Source organism: Hyperolius riggenbachi, chromosome 2, assembly GCF_040937935.1.
Source record: "Hyperolius riggenbachi isolate aHypRig1 chromosome 2, aHypRig1.pri, whole genome shotgun sequence".
NCBI lineage: Eukaryota > Metazoa > Chordata > Amphibia > Anura > Hyperoliidae > Hyperolius > Hyperolius riggenbachi.
Window position 1 is genome coordinate 145,152,737 of NC_090647.1, and position 17,793 is coordinate 145,170,529.

At 42.1% G+C, this 17,793-nt stretch overlaps 1 protein-coding gene across 1 annotated transcript in view; it reads left to right on the plus strand.

Moving 5' to 3' along the window:
- SLC39A5 (solute carrier family 39 member 5) overlaps positions 1-17,119 on the plus strand; it is a 43,708-nt gene extending 26,589 nt beyond the window's left edge. Inside the window, exons 6-12 of the mRNA XM_068265181.1 lie at positions 2,272-2,441; positions 3,278-3,427; positions 4,230-4,305; positions 7,637-7,831; positions 10,590-10,670; positions 13,023-13,213; positions 16,106-17,119. Of these exons, the coding sequence (XP_068121282.1) occupies positions 2,272-2,441; positions 3,278-3,427; positions 4,230-4,305; positions 7,637-7,831; positions 10,590-10,670; positions 13,023-13,213; positions 16,106-16,249 (1,007 nt within the window). The 3' untranslated portion in view covers positions 16,250-17,119. The remainder of the gene's footprint in view (positions 1-2,271; positions 2,442-3,277; positions 3,428-4,229; positions 4,306-7,636; positions 7,832-10,589; positions 10,671-13,022; positions 13,214-16,105) is intronic.
- Positions 17,120-17,793: the final 674 nt, after the last annotated feature.

Below are 17,793 nucleotides of genomic sequence, written 5' to 3' on the forward strand. Positions count from 1 at the left end.
AACGCACTGGTATGTTTACTTTTGTGCGATTTTAACAATACAGATTCTCTTTAAAGCTAAGCCACATAATACAAGGTTTCAGCGGTACCTATGGGACGGAGCTGATTGTATAAAGGTGGTTTTCTAGAAGACCCCTAGCACTGTTCCGTCGCTTTGATTACAAACAAGTTTCACCTTTCCATGGTCAAGTGGATACGCCTGTGACAAGAATGCTGAGCGGAGAATGGGATGAGGGCTTAGAAGAAGGGCCTTCCCAGAGAGACAAGAAGTCTTGCTCTCCCTCCCAGGGGAATTCACTAAGAGCAGAGAGAGTGTGTTTAGAAACGAGCATTGAAGGGTGAAACATAATAAAAACAGGCTCATAGGTACCGTCTGAACCCTAATGGAGAAACCTGTACCTCAAGTCATTTCAGGGGGGCTGTTAGAATGTAAGTATACTTGAATTCTAGGCCTCAGGTACTAATGTCTAGTAAAGACTTGAGATGCAGGGTCTCTTTCAGCATGGTTTCTCGGAGAGAAATTATGCAGTCATTTACAAGAAACATGTTCTGCTACGAAGGACATATAATATGATTTCAGGTCTAACTGTACCGACTGTTAGACGACGGAAACGGTAAACAAAGCCGATATTTACAAAACATTGTATTCCTTGCATCTAGGTCATAAAGCAATGGTGTATGTGGGTCACATGCCCATGCCCGCCAATTGTAGGCTTGGGGGTATGGCTCAGGTGATGTCAGAATTTAACTCTTTGATGTTTATATAAAAGAGGGAGATAGGATGGCAGAGACTACTGTACTTCTGCTTCGTCTTCTGCATGCTATCCTGCTCTCTATGCTTCCTAGTTAGAATACTAGCTTCATGTCTGTATGCTGTAAATATATGTGATGTACATAGGACACAGGAAAGACTGTTTATACTCTGAAGAAATCAACATGTAACACAAGATGCCTGATTGCTTAATAAACCCCTTGAAAGGTGAAGGTGGCTGTCTCCGCTCTATCTCCTGTATGCTGTCGCTGTGAGTTGCAGCTCTAATGAGTTGCTGGTGCCGGAGCAAAAGGGGTGGTGTGCTGTTGCCAATAGCAACCTACATATAGATTCTTACAGGTTTTCTTGCAAATTTTAAAAAAACATTCTGGTAAGTTAGTTGGATCACCCCTTAATTTTCCTTAGGCTACGACAGGGACATCCTATATAATAATCTGCCTGTGTCCCTGCGTCCTCCTGCGTCCATGTGTTTAGGTCAGCGTGCAGGTGCAGCACGTCGGTGGACTTTAGACAGCACAGGAGGATGGGTGCAGGAGGTGGACGCGTGCGCACGTTGCGGTATGCGTACACATTTCGTCCGTTGTGTTGTGCGGCCATGTATGTGTAGTGTACCCGTAGCTGACTGTGCGGGTGATATTGCAGCGGTGTTGGCGGAGGCAAAGAGGGGTGGGGAGGGGTGTGAGCAGCGTTGCGGCCAAGGGCTAGCGCCCGTTATTGTAACAGGCCTGAGGTCTAGTTAGCCTATAATTGTGGTAAGGATTAGATTGTGAGCACCTCTGAGGGACAGTTTGTGACATCAATATGTACTTCGGTATAGTACTATGGAACAAATCAATGCTATATAAATACATTACAATAAAATGCAAACACTGCTCACCTGTATTACTGAATAGGTGCCATATAGTTTTCTGTGAAGAAAGAAATTAGCATTTATCCTAGTAATTGAGTTACTAAGCAGGTTTAGAAAATATCTATTGCGTCCAAAGTGCAAAGGTTACATTTTGCTTGCAGCCGTACTCCAGTATTTAATGTAGTCTGACACCATAGTTGTCATGAAGAATAATTGCTTCTGCATTCCACTGTGTGCACTTGCTCACCCAGAGCATGGAGCACTAATGACACACCTACATGCAAATACTACTACTACTACTACTACTACACACACATACACACACACATACACCCTTACACACACATATACATCCACGCATGCACCTCCCCCCATACACACGCATACTTACACACATACACCCTTACACACACATACACCCTTACCCACACATACTCACCCACGCATACACCTCTCCCCCCCCCCCTATATATATATATATATATATATATATATATATATATATATATATATATATATATATATATATATATATATATATATATATATATATATATACACACACACACACACTAAGTAACATGCCTGTTATGCAAGTATAGTTCTATCATCTGTCCTTCCTATTTCTAACAGTGTCTTCTGTTTTGCAGTGTTGGGTTGGGGGGCACTTGCTGTCACAGTAATCAGTGTCCCGTCACTCCTGGCTGTGGCCTTTGTTCCCCTACTCAGACGTCCTCTCTTCCGCTACCTCCTTAGGTTCTTGGTGGCATTAGCTGTGGGGACACTCTGCGGTGATGCTCTGCTGCACCTCTTGCCTCACGTATGTAAAAGTCCTTTATGTTGCTGTTACCATGCAAAGAATGCTAAAAGTTTTCAATAAGGGTAATTGGATGGCTCAACAGATAAAAGGAGCAATCTTCTGATATACCAGATATTTTCTTTAAACTTCAATCCTGTGTATGCAAGAGATCACTGCCTGAATATTTCTTTCTATCTATATGTCTATCTATCTGACTTGAAAGCTGGCTTTTTAATTTGCTAAGAGTAAGGGCCAGTGCACACCGTAATCGCAAACGCTAAGCGTTTTTTAAAAGTGATTTTTCAGTGATTTCAGGCATGTGCCTAGCGATTTTCTAGCATTTATTTACAGTGATTTTCCACTTTTCCTATACTGAACATTAAGGTTGAATCACCTCAGAAATGCTGCAGGACCCGCGTTTGCGATGGGTAAAAAAATCACATCGCTCTGGTGTGATCCATGCCATACAAATACATTAGCCACGCGCTTTTCAAAGTGCTAATGTTTTAAAAAGCACTCAGAGGCGCTCTTGGTGTGCACCAGCCCTTTCATGATAGGAGTCCACTTCATGTATAGAAATACTGTAATGAGGTGACATGCATCTGATAGTAGGACCACAAATTAAACCCCAACATCCTCTCATCCTGAATCTTTTATTGAAGTAAATATAAAATCGGATTGGTTCCTAACACACACATACACACACACACACACACACACACACACACACACACGCACGCACGCACGCACGTATTGTGGTGTGTTTGGCGGAGGTCTGTGTGCTCTGTATGGCTGGTCTTTCATATTAAGGCTGTATGCATTTGCTATGCAGTAACATTGCTATTTGTATCCTGCAGTCTCAGGAAGATCACACAAAATCTGATCATCGTGATGGATCCCATCCAGTGGAGCCAGTGCTGAAAGGGCTGGCCGTACTTGGCGGAATTTTTGTACTTTTCCTTGTTGAAAACCTCATAGGACTGCTAAGACAGAGAAGAAGACAAAAGGTGACCATCGATGCTGTAACCAATGTACAATAATGTATCATGTAAGGACTTTATAGATCACATAACCAGCTGTCCTGACATTCACTTTGGCTCTAGGGCATACATGTCAAACTCAGGCCCACGTGCCAAATTTGGCCCTCCGAACCATTCAATTTGGCCCTCAAGTGGTTTCCCCACTTTGCATTATGTTTGGCCAACTCGAGGCCACCAGGGAAGATATATTGAAGGTGAAGCCCTAGAACACCATGGAAGACATATGGGGAGGTAGGGGGAAAGCACTAAACACTAGGGAGCTGCATAGAGGAGGTGGTGATCTCTAGACACAAGTGAACTGTATAGGGGAGGGAGGACCACTAGATACCAGAGAATTTTATAAGGGAGGAAGGTGGCCAGTAGACATTGAGGTTGGCCCGTGACTAGATCCCAGTGTACAGTTTCGGCCCACTTTGTATTTGAGTTTGACACCCCTGCCCTAGATGGGTATATGTAATTACCTTAATGTATCATTGAACTCAGGGGTGGAGATACTCTCCATTATAGCTCACTGTAGACCCCGAGTTTATAAGTAAAAAGGAGCTATACAAGTAATTGACAGACAGTCTATCTTTACATTGTTCTATTTTATTACATGTAATTTATTAAAAGTTATGTTTTAATATGACCTAAAAATGAGGAATATTGTTTAATGTGTATGGTAATCAGGTTTTGTGATTAGTATACATTACAGACTAGCAGTTTGTCATTTTATTGTTTATAAACCTCTTATTAATTTGCTTTATTTCACTGCTTTTTCTACCTTTAGAAACACCCCCAGCGGAAAAAGCCAGCTGAAGATGAAGCATGTACAACTGTGTTATGGGAACTTGGACATCCTGTTAGTAAGTAACACTTTCGCCACTTCAAGAGATCTGGTATGGCTGCCAGTGTAACTTGAAGGACATCCGAGGTGAAAATAAATAAATGAGATAACAAATTGTATCTATTCTGCTTCTTCTTAAAATGTTTTTTTTTTTTTTTTTAAGAGGCTCTGTAACAAAATTTTCAGCCTTATTTCTTCTATCCTATGAGTTCCTATACCTGTTCTAATGTGGTCTGTCTTACTGCAGCCTTTCCTAGTTGCACAGTGGCTGTATTATCTGTTATCTAATCTAATCTTCTTTCCTTTGCCGGCTTTGTTGGCTCAGGCAGGAATGTGCTGCTCTGCTGTGATAGGATAGGTACAGACTAACCAGCAAGCTCATGGTGACCCAGAACTCATTGGAGCGTGTAAGGGACTACAATAGTCCTAAAAGCCCCCTTACTAAGATGTTAAGAAAAACTAAAGTTTGCTTTCTTAAAACAGAAAGAATTTGCGATAATTCAGGTTGGAGTGAGCTTGAGATGTCTCCCAGTGCATCACTGCTGAATATATGCAAATTAACCATTTGCATATATTACAAGCCCTACTGTATAGAGCCAAATTAATCCATGCCATGCACTGATGAGGATCAAACAATCCGAAACAGTCTGTATGCATGTTGGATTATTCTGGCTCTGTACAAATTAACAAGCTGACACATCATTGCATTCCAGCGGTTCTGGAGGTGTGTTTAGCTGCTAAGGGTACAATGGTTAATTTGCATATATTCAGCAGTGATGCACTGGGAGACATCTCAAGCTCACTCCAACCTGAATTATCGCAAATTCTTTCTGTTTTAAGAAAGCAAACTTTAGTGATAGGATAGAAGTAATGCACACCCTCTCCACGCCCCCTGCAGGCTCTGTATGAGTCACAGACTGAACTTCTCTGAGCCTGTCACATGCTGATTAGCAGCCATGTTTTTTGTTTGTGAACACTGCCTAAAACTGGCAATTACAAGCTAGGATCTCAGTAGGAAGTGACAGAAACAGCAAAGAGGGGCCCAGGAGAACATAATGAATAGAATGGTATGCTTTTTATTGTAAGAATTTTAGAGTACAGATTCTCTTTAAGTTATCCCAGAGTTTTATTTTATATTGAAATCTACTTTTTTTAAGTTTTTACTGTTTCATGGTCTCTTCTCAATGACACATTCTTTCAAGTATGCCAGAGCTAAATCTATGAACTATTGACCCTTTTTAAAGAGACTCTGAAGTCTTTAAAAAAAACAACTTCTTTTTATTTCATAAATCTGGTTAATACCTTAGCCCTAACTAAACCACCGCATCCCTGTCGCTGTAAACGATCTAAATCCCCCCTAACTCCCCTCTCCCTCACCCCTGCAAAATCCACGACTTTCTTGGTCGTGGATTTTGCTGCCCTAAGCTCTTCCGTCTGAGGCAGAGCTATGAGCTGCAGCCCTGCCTCACGTGTCTGTCAGCAGCCGATTTCCAGCTCTCCCCCGCCCCTTTCAGTGAAGGAAGACTGAGAGGGGCCGGGGAGAGGCGGCGATCCGGGCTGACAGACGCGTGTGAGGCAGGGCTGCAGCTCATAGCCCTGCATCACACGGAAGCACTCCCCATAGTGTGCATCGGGGAGTTTGGGGGATTTATATAGTTCATAGCGGCGGGGATGCAGCGGTTTAGTTAGGGCTAAAGTATTAAACAGATTAGTGAAGTAAAAAGACGTTTTTTTAGAGACTTCAAAGTCTCTTTAAATCTCTTTCCTGATCTCAGAAACCATTTACAGCTAGGAAAGTAGTTTATGGCTGCAATTCCTTATCAGTGAGGGTTATGCTGTTGTCCGACCCGGTCTTGACCCAGACAGAAACTGTCACTTGCATACCTGATTTTTAACTCTTTCAGGCAGTAAAAGCAGAAAATAGGGACACAGCATAGTTATTTGGGTGCTTGGCACTGTACATACACATCTCTATTTCATCATGTGACATGTCACCTCGGATGTTCTTTAAGGTGAACTTGTCATATGAGACATAATTGATGGTGTGGAGTAAGGAGAAATCCTGTATTATGGTAACTGTGACCATTAAAACCATAGCTATTTCTTGTGATTGGCCCTCCGGGGACCAGTTTGGACATTTGTGGCTAGCAGTATTGCAGATGGTGCTGAATCTGGGTTTCTCTGCACCTCTACAGCGACATTAGTGAAAAAAAAAATATACGTGGCTTCGTTGTACTCCTAACTAAGCTGATGCACACATAGTATTGTAGTAGTACGCTGGAAAATGTGTACATTACACCTCTATAGTTCACAAAAGAGAATCAGCCAGGCTATCTAACATATGTGTGACAGGCCGGTATATTCCAGCTAATATAACCTCTGCTGATGTATTTCCCCAGTGATGCATACTTGGAATCTTTGATCTCATATTTCTCACGGGTGACAGTTATTGTGTGTGTAGGTCCTTTATAGAAAGCTCAAATTAACATGTAACTTCCTGTGAGGAGGGAACACAGGAGGTGGAAGTTATGAAAATACAACATAAAGGAGAACCCCGCCTTGCTTACCTGTCACTAAATATAATTAAACCAGATATCGATTTTACAAATCATCCAATATTGCAGAGACCATGTCAGTACCCTCTTTGTAATCCTACTCTATAGTGAAGACACACCATCCATTTTACAATAAGTACAGAATTAATCAACTGTGCTTTGTTAGTCCAAAGTTAAAACATACCGAAAATACCATTTTGTATACTTTATAACAGTGTTTATATATTGTATTTATTCATAATACAAACATTTGTATAGCGCTTTTCTCCTGTTGGACTCAAAGGGCTCTATTCACAAAACTTCTCAAACATGACTTATCACCTAATTGATAAAAATAACCTTTCAGCACATTACGAGCAAAATAATCACTCAAAGCACCATAAGTTTTTCCTGGTTAACTTAACTTTCTTGTCTTAATTATATTATATTTTTGCTCTTTGGGAGCTTAAAAATGTAACATAGATAAGTTGAAATCAGATGAAAAAGCTTTGTGAATCATGCCCAAAGCACTCAAGAGCTGCAGCCACTAGGGCATGCTCAAGAGGCCTTCCTGCAGCGTTAGGGAGTCTTGCCTTGGCACTCCTTACTGAATAGGTACTGACCCTAGCCAGGATTCGAACCCTGGTCTCCCAAGTCAAAGGTGATGCTCTTAACCAGTACACTGTCCAGCCATTTATTTATTTATTTTTAGAATAAACTGCTTTTCATTTTGAAAGATGTGTACCTTTTGACTAAGGCAGAGTTGTTGTTTAGCACTGTGACAATTATGTGTGCTGTGTACTTTTTACCTGTTAGATGCAGAGTTCTGTGATGCTTCAGGAGTAGAGACTGACTGTCAGCACAGCCGGGAGAGACAAGTGGAGGAGCCGGAGAGTCACATGTCACATCATGGTCACTCACACAGCGCAGCCAGTGGTGGCATTGCAGAATTTGTATGGATGGTGCTTCTTGGGGATGGAGTGCATAACTTCACTGATGGGCTGGCTATAGGTAAGACTGGTGATTTCCTCTATTCTGTCTGCTAACCAGTTTACCAACTAATGCTTAGTGATGTCCAGTGAGATATATTCAAAGTCAGTATATTGTTCTTGTGATAAAGCTGATGGACTTTGTGGCAGCCAGAATGGGGAATGGGACAGGACTGGGCACCTTTTATGTGTGAACCCAGCCTAATTGTACTTAATGCTGCTCATGTTTTCAAAATGGCAAATCATCATTATTATTATTATTATTAACTAAAGTAATATGTTTTTTGTAAGATTTACTTGTAGAAACTTGAACCGTTGAAATGTAACTTCATCTTAAAGGACAACTGAAGTGGGAAAAATAAGGAGGCTGCAATATTTATTTCCTTTTAAACAATATGAGGTGCCTGGCAGCCCTGCTGATCTATTTGTCTGCAGTAGTGTCTGATTAACACCAGAAAAAGGCATGCATCTAATCTTATCAGATCTGACAATAATGTCAGACACACCTGATCTGCTGCATGCTTGTTCAGTGTCTATGGCTAAAGGCATTAGAGGCAGAGGATCAGCAGCACAGCCAGGCAACTGGTATTGCTTTAAAGTAAATAAACATGGCAGCCTCCCTATCCCTCTCATTACTGTTGTCCTTTAAAGGGTTATATGGTGATTTAGCATATTTATGTTATTGTTCTGCTTGTTGCTGTACAACATTATGCAGTCATTGTTTTCCTGCAACTCCTCCAGCACCTACTCAATAAAATTTAGCGCCACACCCAATCACTCTTTCAACTGATAAAATCACCCCAAATCAACTGGAATTTTATTGGTTAGATATGTCGAGGTAAACAGATCACTGGCAGATGCAATCAATGAAATTTAGTCTGCAGTAACATTTGACCAGTTTAAGGCCTGCTTTCCACGGACTGTTGAGCTGTGTGCTCAGCAAGCAGTTGCCAGGCTGCAGTGAACAGTTACCAGGCAGCAGCAAGCAGTTACTAGGCAGCAGTGAGCCGTTAGAGTTTGAGAGGCATTTCACTGCCTACAAACAGTCCGTGGAAAGGAGGCCTTACATTTCAAGAGCAAAGTTCCCAGACTGGTCTTGAGAAGTAGGGATGGTCAATGAGATGTAAATAATTGTTAGATTATGCAAATTATGTATGGGGTTGAGCCAACAGATTGCAATGATTCTATTAGTAAAAGTGAAGGTCATTTTACTTTATACACCTTGTATTTTTCTATAATGGTTTTTGGATTGTGGAACAAATCATCTGAGTTTTCATTACTCTTTATGGAGAAATTTCCCAGAGGCGCCAAGCTCGCTGATATAATACAGATGCTGTGACTCCTACTGTATTTTGCCTGAGGAAGCGGGATGTATGGCCCGTGAAACGCGTTGCATTGTTTTTTGGAGTTCCGAATAAATTGTTGACTGTCTGAGTCGCAGTCCTTGCCTGTGTCTGTTTGGAGGGGGTAAGACCACCGCTGCCTCCTCTGTTTAACCAGTTGGTTTTTTTAAGTTCATTTAATTACCTTTTATTCTTTTGGCGCCTCTGTATCTTGTACACTGCATTGAGTCCACCCTGGGTGGAGGGTTGTTACCCTATTTTCCTGTCTACAGAGAGCGACTTTTTATTCCTGAGTGGGGTCAGGATTGTTCACCCCACCTGCCTATACAGTGGTTGCCTATTGGTAACCCTGGTTTGTAAGTATAATTTTAACTTCTCATTTATTTTGTTGTCCCCAAGACGAATTACACTATTGGGGCTCTTGGTGTCCCTCTGCTTCAGTTTGATATAAGAGTGCTTTGGATTACAAGCATGTTTCCAGGAAGGAATTATGCTCGCAAACCAAGGTTCCACCGTACATCAGGAAATCGGTCACATTTATCACAGCTTGAAAACAACCTTTCTTTACCGCATCATCTCCAGCTGCTTGAAGTTCTGGAGAAAACAATATTGTTAATGACCAATATATGGGAATTATGTCGTTCTTCTCCTTAGAAATGTTGGAGCTAGTATGGCTGAGGTGAACCAATGTGAAAGTTCATGGGGGACAGTTCTCCAATCACAACAATGTTAACAACTTGAAGCATTCTAATTGGCTGCATAGTGTGAGCGTATTATTACTACAGCCTATCTGAAACCTTACAGTTGGAGAGGGTGCTGTCCACTCAATCACGTTAGCGTAATTTCGCTATGGACTTTGTTGCTGGCTCTCTATACTAGCTACAAAATGTTACTTGTGCATGGGGATATTGGTAGGTTGCTGAGTGATTTGTGGACTGTCATTACTCTAGTGACAGATAATGGGATAATAGGACATTCTAATGAGATTTGGAACACTCAACAGTCACTGTAATTTTCCAGCAGCATTTTAAACATGACAAGTACAGGTCATGGAGTGGTTATTCCTCTTTGTGGTGAGTGTCTCTAAGGGCCCTTTTCCACTTGCAGTCGCTAGCGTTCACGCTGAACGCTAGCGATTGCTGAATCGCAATTACCGGCGATTCCCCGACGTTCACGGCCGCGATTTTGTTATGCTATGCACTGCATAGCAAAATCGCGGCAAATATCGCTCCGCCGCGCGTTCGCGTTCCCGTAAAAAGCGAATCGCGGTAGTGGAAATGACCTACCGCGATTCCTATGTTAAAAAGCAAACCGTAGCGATTGTAAAATCGCTAGCGGTTTGCGTTTTTGCGATTCAGCCAGCGCAAACGCGCTGGTGGAAAAGGGCCCTCAAGGTGCACACATCACCACCCAGCTAACCTCTGCTTCTTTCTGCAGGTGCTGCCTTTTCTGCTGGCTTCTCAGGAGGTCTCAGCACCACAGTTGCAGTATTTTGTCATGAGCTGCCCCATGAGCTTGGTAAGTGATGTGTTCAGGTAGTAGATGTCTGTATTCATTAGCACTACTGTGGAATTTGTGGGCGTGTCTGCATTAGTACAGGCTACTTTAAAAGCAGATTTTTACAGCTAATAGTGTTTAGTGGGTTTACACTTCACAGGACCACTGGTAATTTTTTACATTACAGAGGTGCCAAGCTATCATTGGACTCAAAGCTGTGTTGATACTCCGGTTAATCGTTGCCTGATAAAGCGGGATGTTGCCCGTGAAACACGTTGCAGTTCTTGTTTAGGAGTATGTGAATAAATTGTTGTTTCTCCAATCAACAGCATTTGTGTCTGTTTGTGTGTGGCCGGTCCACCACCGCCACCGGAACATTTTTAAACTTTTTATCGAATTTTATCCTATTGGCGCCTCTGTACTTCCATACATTAAGTCGACCACCCTTGGTGGAAGGGTGACAAACCCTCCTTTCTTCTTTCCACAGAGAGCGACATCTTAGTGCTGAGTGGGGTCAGGCCTAATCTCCCCACTTGCTTATACAGTGGTTGCCTAAGAGCAACCCCGGTTTGTAAGTATAATACTTACGATTTAATTTTCTTCCGTTTTTATTAACATACTACACTATATTGGGCTCTCGGTCTCCATTTTGAATTTTTTACATTGGCTTCTGTGGAAAAATTTTATTTTTTTTCTAAATACTAATGCATGTGGTGTCTGAAAAATGTGTATGAAAATATATGTGCGCTCTCAATGCGTACTAGTGTGAACGCTCCTTTATTTACATGGACAGTTTCCTAATGCTAGAATGCTCTGTCTTGCTGCCCAACAACTACTCATGTGCGAAACATTAATTTTTGCCAATATGCACGGCGTACACAAGCACAGCTGGAGCACAGTTGAGTCCTGCGCAGCAGATGTGCTATGCAGAGTCCAGGGAGTGATAAAGAAAAAGGTGCCTGACTGGCTCCGCTGAGAATACTGGAAGTGGCTTTGAGGAATGGTCAGTGAGATGGAAATAATTATGCAAATTTTGTATGCAAAATTGTGCAGCTTGAAAACGGAGCAATCAAATTCCCCTTTGGTAGGATTCAATTGGTTTATTTGCAAGCTGCTTAAATTTGCATACCACATTTGAGTAATCCTGCATCAGCTCTGAATTATTTGCATCTCATTGACCATTGGTGGTTGTAGTCATGTATATTTAGTTGTTGGTTTCTGTCTTCTCAGTAGCCATGCTTCCTGTGACATCATTTCCTGCTCATCCTGGGCATCGATACTAGAGCTTAACTGTACTAAAAACATACAGCACACTCCAGAAGTGGAATAGAAAAGCACATATTATCTAGCTGTGTGTAATTTGGGCACAGGACCAAAAGATGGCTCTCACTGCGCTAGGTAATCTCAGTGAACATAATAAATATATTACTCTACTAATTTGCTCCTTTGGATGTGTAATTGATAATTCATTGCAGTAACTTTATCATAATTCAGGCTGCATTGCTATAGCTGTAATTATTATGGCCTATGGTGCCCAAATTAATCTTGAATAGAATTGCAACACTGAAGCTTTAACCCTTTTTCTCTTGTCTGACGCAAAATAAAATGACCACCGTGACTATACACGGTTTCATGTTCTCCCTGAATTCAGTGCACAAGCAGTTATTTTGCATATCTATAGCATTTTTTCTGGAAAAAAAAACATCTGCATTTTCCCACAGCAGCAAATGTAAAAAGTTGCCTTGGAAGTGCTAACAATTTCACAAAATATATTTGAGGACAACCGCTGTGTACATCTTTTCCTGGCATTACATTTTTTTTCATATAAATGTGGCCTTGATAACCTTTCTCAAAGAGTTATTGGGCTCCTGTTGGGTAAAAGCTTTTTTCCAGAGAAGACCTGGATTTTCTGAATCCTGCACTGAAGAACACTATGTAGTCATCACAACCAGGCCACAATCTGCATGGCGTTTGTATGATTTCCTGTTTTAGCGCTTTCCATAACCAAAAGCATACCAACCAGTATGTTAAGCGACGGTGTGTAGAGCGTGCTAGGAATTTTTAGATTGTGAGCTCTTTGAAGGGCAGTGGGGTTTTGAATTATTCAACGTTTAATATAAAATGTTATGAAATAGTACAAACATAGTAGAACTAGAAACAGTACGGTACATACTACATAAATAAAGAATACATTTCTTTCTTTTTGGCAATATGCTAGAGACATGATGAATATTGTTGTTTGTCTTGTGTACTGTGTATTCGTATGGCATCTTGGAAGATTCTAAGATGTGTAGTGAAATCAGTGAATGTAACGTGAATACAGCATTTGTTGTTCATGCACATGATTTGGTAAATGTATTGTTCCCTTTGTAGGTGATTTTGCTGTCCTGCTGCAGACTGGTGTTCCAGTCAGGAGGGTGCTTTGCTTCACTCTGATATCGGCATTTCTGTCCTATCTGGGAATGCTGGTTGGGGTTTTAGCCAGTCAGAGCTCGGCTCATCTCACTCCCTGGATATTTGCTGTGACTGCTGGGATATTTCTGTATGTGGCATTGGTGGATATGGTAAGTCATGGTCAATTGATTTCTGGTCAGTATTTGTAAAAATATTACCCAGAACTTTCTATAGTCCTTGATATAGATACAGTATGCATATTCAAAGATTAAATCCTGTTCTTCAAAGTTTATTAACTGTACACAAACTGCTTCCCCCTCACTCTGGTATATTACAATGAACATATTTAGGAGCACTTTTAGCTAATAAAGTGCTTCTAAATACTTTCATTTTAATATACGGAAGCTCTAAGGCACTCAGTTCTTGACCTAAAAAAAAAGAGGGCAGTAACTTGTTAAGTGTACTGACATCCATTGACTTCCAATAAAATTTTACTAATGGTCAGTGGTCTTTTCCCTGGACAGTGGACATACATCCACCACTTTCCTCCCCTTCAGGGTTGGGTCGAGGGGTAGGCAAGGGAGGCACCTGCCTTGAGAGCATCGGCAGTAAGGGTCCCCGTTGCCCCTTTCTAGCTTTTTGGTGGTTCAGTGGCACTATGTATATTACAAACAAACATAGGGTTGACTTAAAACAGGAGGTGTGAACTAGTGGAAGGCTGTATCCATGTAAACCATCTCATCAAATGTAAAGTAAGAACAATTCTTTTCTACATAGTTTTGGAAATTCGGAGCGAACATATCCTCCCACAGGATGGACTATATTTTCTCATATTATTTATAGTTGGTTTAGATTGTTATAGTTTCTCTTTAAAATGACCAATTCTCACCTTGCTTACTGCCATTATACTTACATACTGTTCTCTTGACTTGTAATATACATACTGTCTGTCCTTGTTTAATTCTTTCAGGCAGAGAAAGAAAAAAAAGAAACCACCTATTTTGTGTGTGCTTGTCACTATACATACACGTCTGTCTCATCATGTCACCTCAGTTGTCCTTTAAGCTCTTCTGGAAACAGGACTGAATTTGAGTACAGCTCATTTTCTAACGCTTCCTTTAATGGAAAACGTTATGAGACTTTTTTTTTTCTTTGCTACTAATGTTCTATTATCCGTACTACACATACAATTCATTATCTCATACGTTTATTTTCGCTTTGGATTTTCTTTAATGGCCTCTTTCACACGGGCCGTTCTCAGACTCGATGTGTCACGGTCCTCTGCCACCCAATGACACCACCGTGTGTCACCACATGACACGCGTAGTGTTTCTACTGCTGCGATTTGGCTGCATTTAAAGTGAATGTTTACCATTTTAAAAATAAAAAAGTCAGATACTCACCTAAGGAGAGGGAAGGCTCGGTCCTAATGAGCCTTCCCTCTCCTCTCCCGGTGCCTGGTCCCGCGCAGGATCCCCCGTAGCAGTATTTGACCAGTTCGGTCAAATACTGCCACTTCCGCAACCGAAGGGAGGTTACGGAAGCTTTCGGGAGCACTCGGGCTCCCGAGGACGGGGCCGCTCCATAGTACGCATGCGCGAGTGCCCTCTATGTCGCACTCGCGCGTACGTAGTATGGATCGGCCCGTCTTCGGAAGCCCGAGTGCTCCCAAAGACCTCCGAAGTCCCTGCGGTGGCGGATGCGAACGGGGGAGCCAGCGCAGAACCGAGGGCACCGGGAGAGGAGAGGGAAGGCTCATTAGCACCGAGCCTTCCCTCTCCTTAGGTGAGTATCTGACTTTTTGATTTTTAAAGTGGTACCCACTGGCTTTAAATTGCATCTAAATTGCACTGGCGGGCGGAAGACAGGACGCTAAACTGCCCAAAAAGCAGAGATGGGCTTCCGACTAATTTTGAGTAGGAAGCTACACGGCATTTAAATGCTAATGAAGCGCTGATTAATCAGCTGTGACTGCAGGTAACTGAAGGGGTGGGGGGGGGGTTAACTTTCCCAGAAGTCTGCGCGATAGTCTGTGCTGCCTTACGCATCATAGGAGAAGTGTGAGCCGCATTCCACGACTCACTACCACGCTTTCTCCTTCCGGGCTTGAAGGAGGAAGCACAATAGTGAGTCATCAAACACAGCTCACTGTTCTCCTATGATGCATAATTGAGTGCAGACTTCTGGGAAAGTTAACACACCTCTGGTCACCAGCAGTCACAGCTGATTAATCAGCGCTTCATTAGCATTTAAATTCCGAGTAGCTTGCTACTCGAAATTAGTCGGAAGCCCACCTCTGCCAACAAGCACACAGTTCTACCTCACACCTAAAAGAGGCATTCGGTTGAGTTCACATGAATAGCTTTGAAGGCATTTTACTTCCCTTAGGTAATTAATGAGATGCTAATAATTCCGGGTTGAGGTTGAAATTGGGCCAATTAAATGCACTGCCTTCTAATTTTCATTGCCCTAATTCCACGTTTCATACAATTTGCTTGAAATGTGCAAACTGGAATTAATAATGACTCATTGACTATCTCAGTGCAAGTGGTCAGGAAATTGTACTATGCAGCACTCAGGGAGTGGTAATTGCCCTCAGCTGCATATGTATGCATGGGTTGCAGTGGTTTTCCTATGGTGGCATGTGGAAACATCTGGTCTAGTTACCTCACAGTCATTGACATGGCATTTCAAACAAACTCAGCCAAAGTGCATTTCCATCCTCTAGAGCAGAGATGTCGAGCTCTAGTCCTCAAGGGCCGAGGTCCTCACACATTTCTGGCACAGCTCAAATGACTTGACGGGATTGAATTAGAAGAGTGAGGTTCATCAAGTACAACCCATTTTTCAGTCCATCCTAAACTCTGGCATGGATATGACCCTCAAGAACTGGAGTTCAAAACCTGAGCTCTAGACTAGAGCTGGCCCCACTCTAGGGAATAGTGATTGGCTATGTTAGAAATGTCTTTGTTGCTCGAGGGCTATTGTACTTAGTTTCAGCAGGAAATATAAGTTCAAAATCACTTATTTATTTTAACTATATTCTATGCTTTTTCATTTAGCTGCCCCAGATGTTGCACGGTAAGAGCTCAGACATTTGCCAAGGAACGGACTGCGTTCTCCACGGCGCTGGCTTCCTGATCGGAGGTGGCATTATGCTATGTATCGCCCTTTTCCAGGACCACATGGTGATTTTTGATGTCTAGAGAAGAGATGGACAGTGAGCATTGTACTTTTCATTCATTAGCTGCTGCTAATAATGCAAACTTTCCAGCATTAATAACAAAGCTCATATGAATACCACTCCCCGACATTCCTCCACCGGTCATATTTCTTGGGGGGGATTGTATTCATCAAAGAAAGTTTACAATACATGCAGCTCGTGGTTTTGGTACCAGACAGACTGAACTCTGCACAGATTATATGACAAGGTACACTCAGCTGCTATTTTCTGCTGTGGTCAGTCGCATTGCTTTGTTTCACATTATGCATCTGACCAAATCACAGCCATTTCAAGGAAAAAGATGCCAAATGGATAAAACAGTTTGCCATAACACTGAAGATCTGCATTGTGTAATGACCAAAATAATGTACAAAGGACAAGCCAAGAGCACCATAGCACTCCTAATAACACCGGAACTCCAAGAGCGCTATATATACAAAAAAAGGAAACTCAAAAACATGGGGTTAAGGATTTGCCCTCAGTTCCTCCTTCTCTTTTTAAAACTATCACAGCTGCTTGGCCCAGCTGTACATTTGTTTACAAGTTCTGAGGACCATGTGTGCACAATTAGTCACCCTCTGGGATATACAGGGAACTTTACATAGACTTACCACACTAAAGGGACCTCAGTCTTATTCCTGGAATTCTGCCTTTTGCTGCAAGACTTGAACAACATTGCAAGGCACAGTCCTTGGCTGATATTTCATTAAATGCCTTTTATAAAAAAAATTCTTTTGTATATCAATTTTACATGATCATACAGAGAACCTCAAAATTAGCTTTTAACAGATTTGATGTAGAAAACAAAACAAAACTCTGTACTGTATTACTAATGTACTAATCTTTGCATTAAAGGACACATGAAGTGAGAAGGATACAGAGGCTGACATATTTATTTCCTTTTAAACAATTCACATTGCTGCTGATCCTCTGCTTCTAATACTTTTTTTTTTCAACAAGAATTTTTATTGAGTTTTAGACAAAAAATGCTAAACACACGGCATCACATTAACTATTTCCGGACCGCGCTAGTTGAAATATACGTCCTGTTTTGTAGCCGCTAATTTCTGACAGGAGGTAAGTTTCAACATCCCCGCCACGCGTTCCTGCCACTACCGCCAATCGCGTCACTTTCTCCCCGCCGCAGCTCACTCATCTTGCTGCCATTATGACAGCAGAGCTCCGTAAGCTGGTAAGGAGCCAATTTCATTGGCTCATGACCCAGTCATCACTGTGAGCCGATCTCATTGGCTCACATTGATCACAGGGTCAGGAGCCAAACAAATTGGCTCCTGACTGGCTCACAGGGCTCTGCCGTTATGGAGACGGCAGAGCCGGCGGGCTCTAGCGAGAGCGGCGATTCCGTGCGTTGTGCCGTCAGTGAGTCCCAGTATTTGGTACCAGTGGTCTCTGGTCCTTAAAGAGAACCCGAGGTGTGTTTAAAGAATGTTATCTGCATACAGAGGCTGGATCTGCCTATACAGCCCAGCCTCTGTTGCTATCCCAAACCCCACTAAGGTCCCCCTG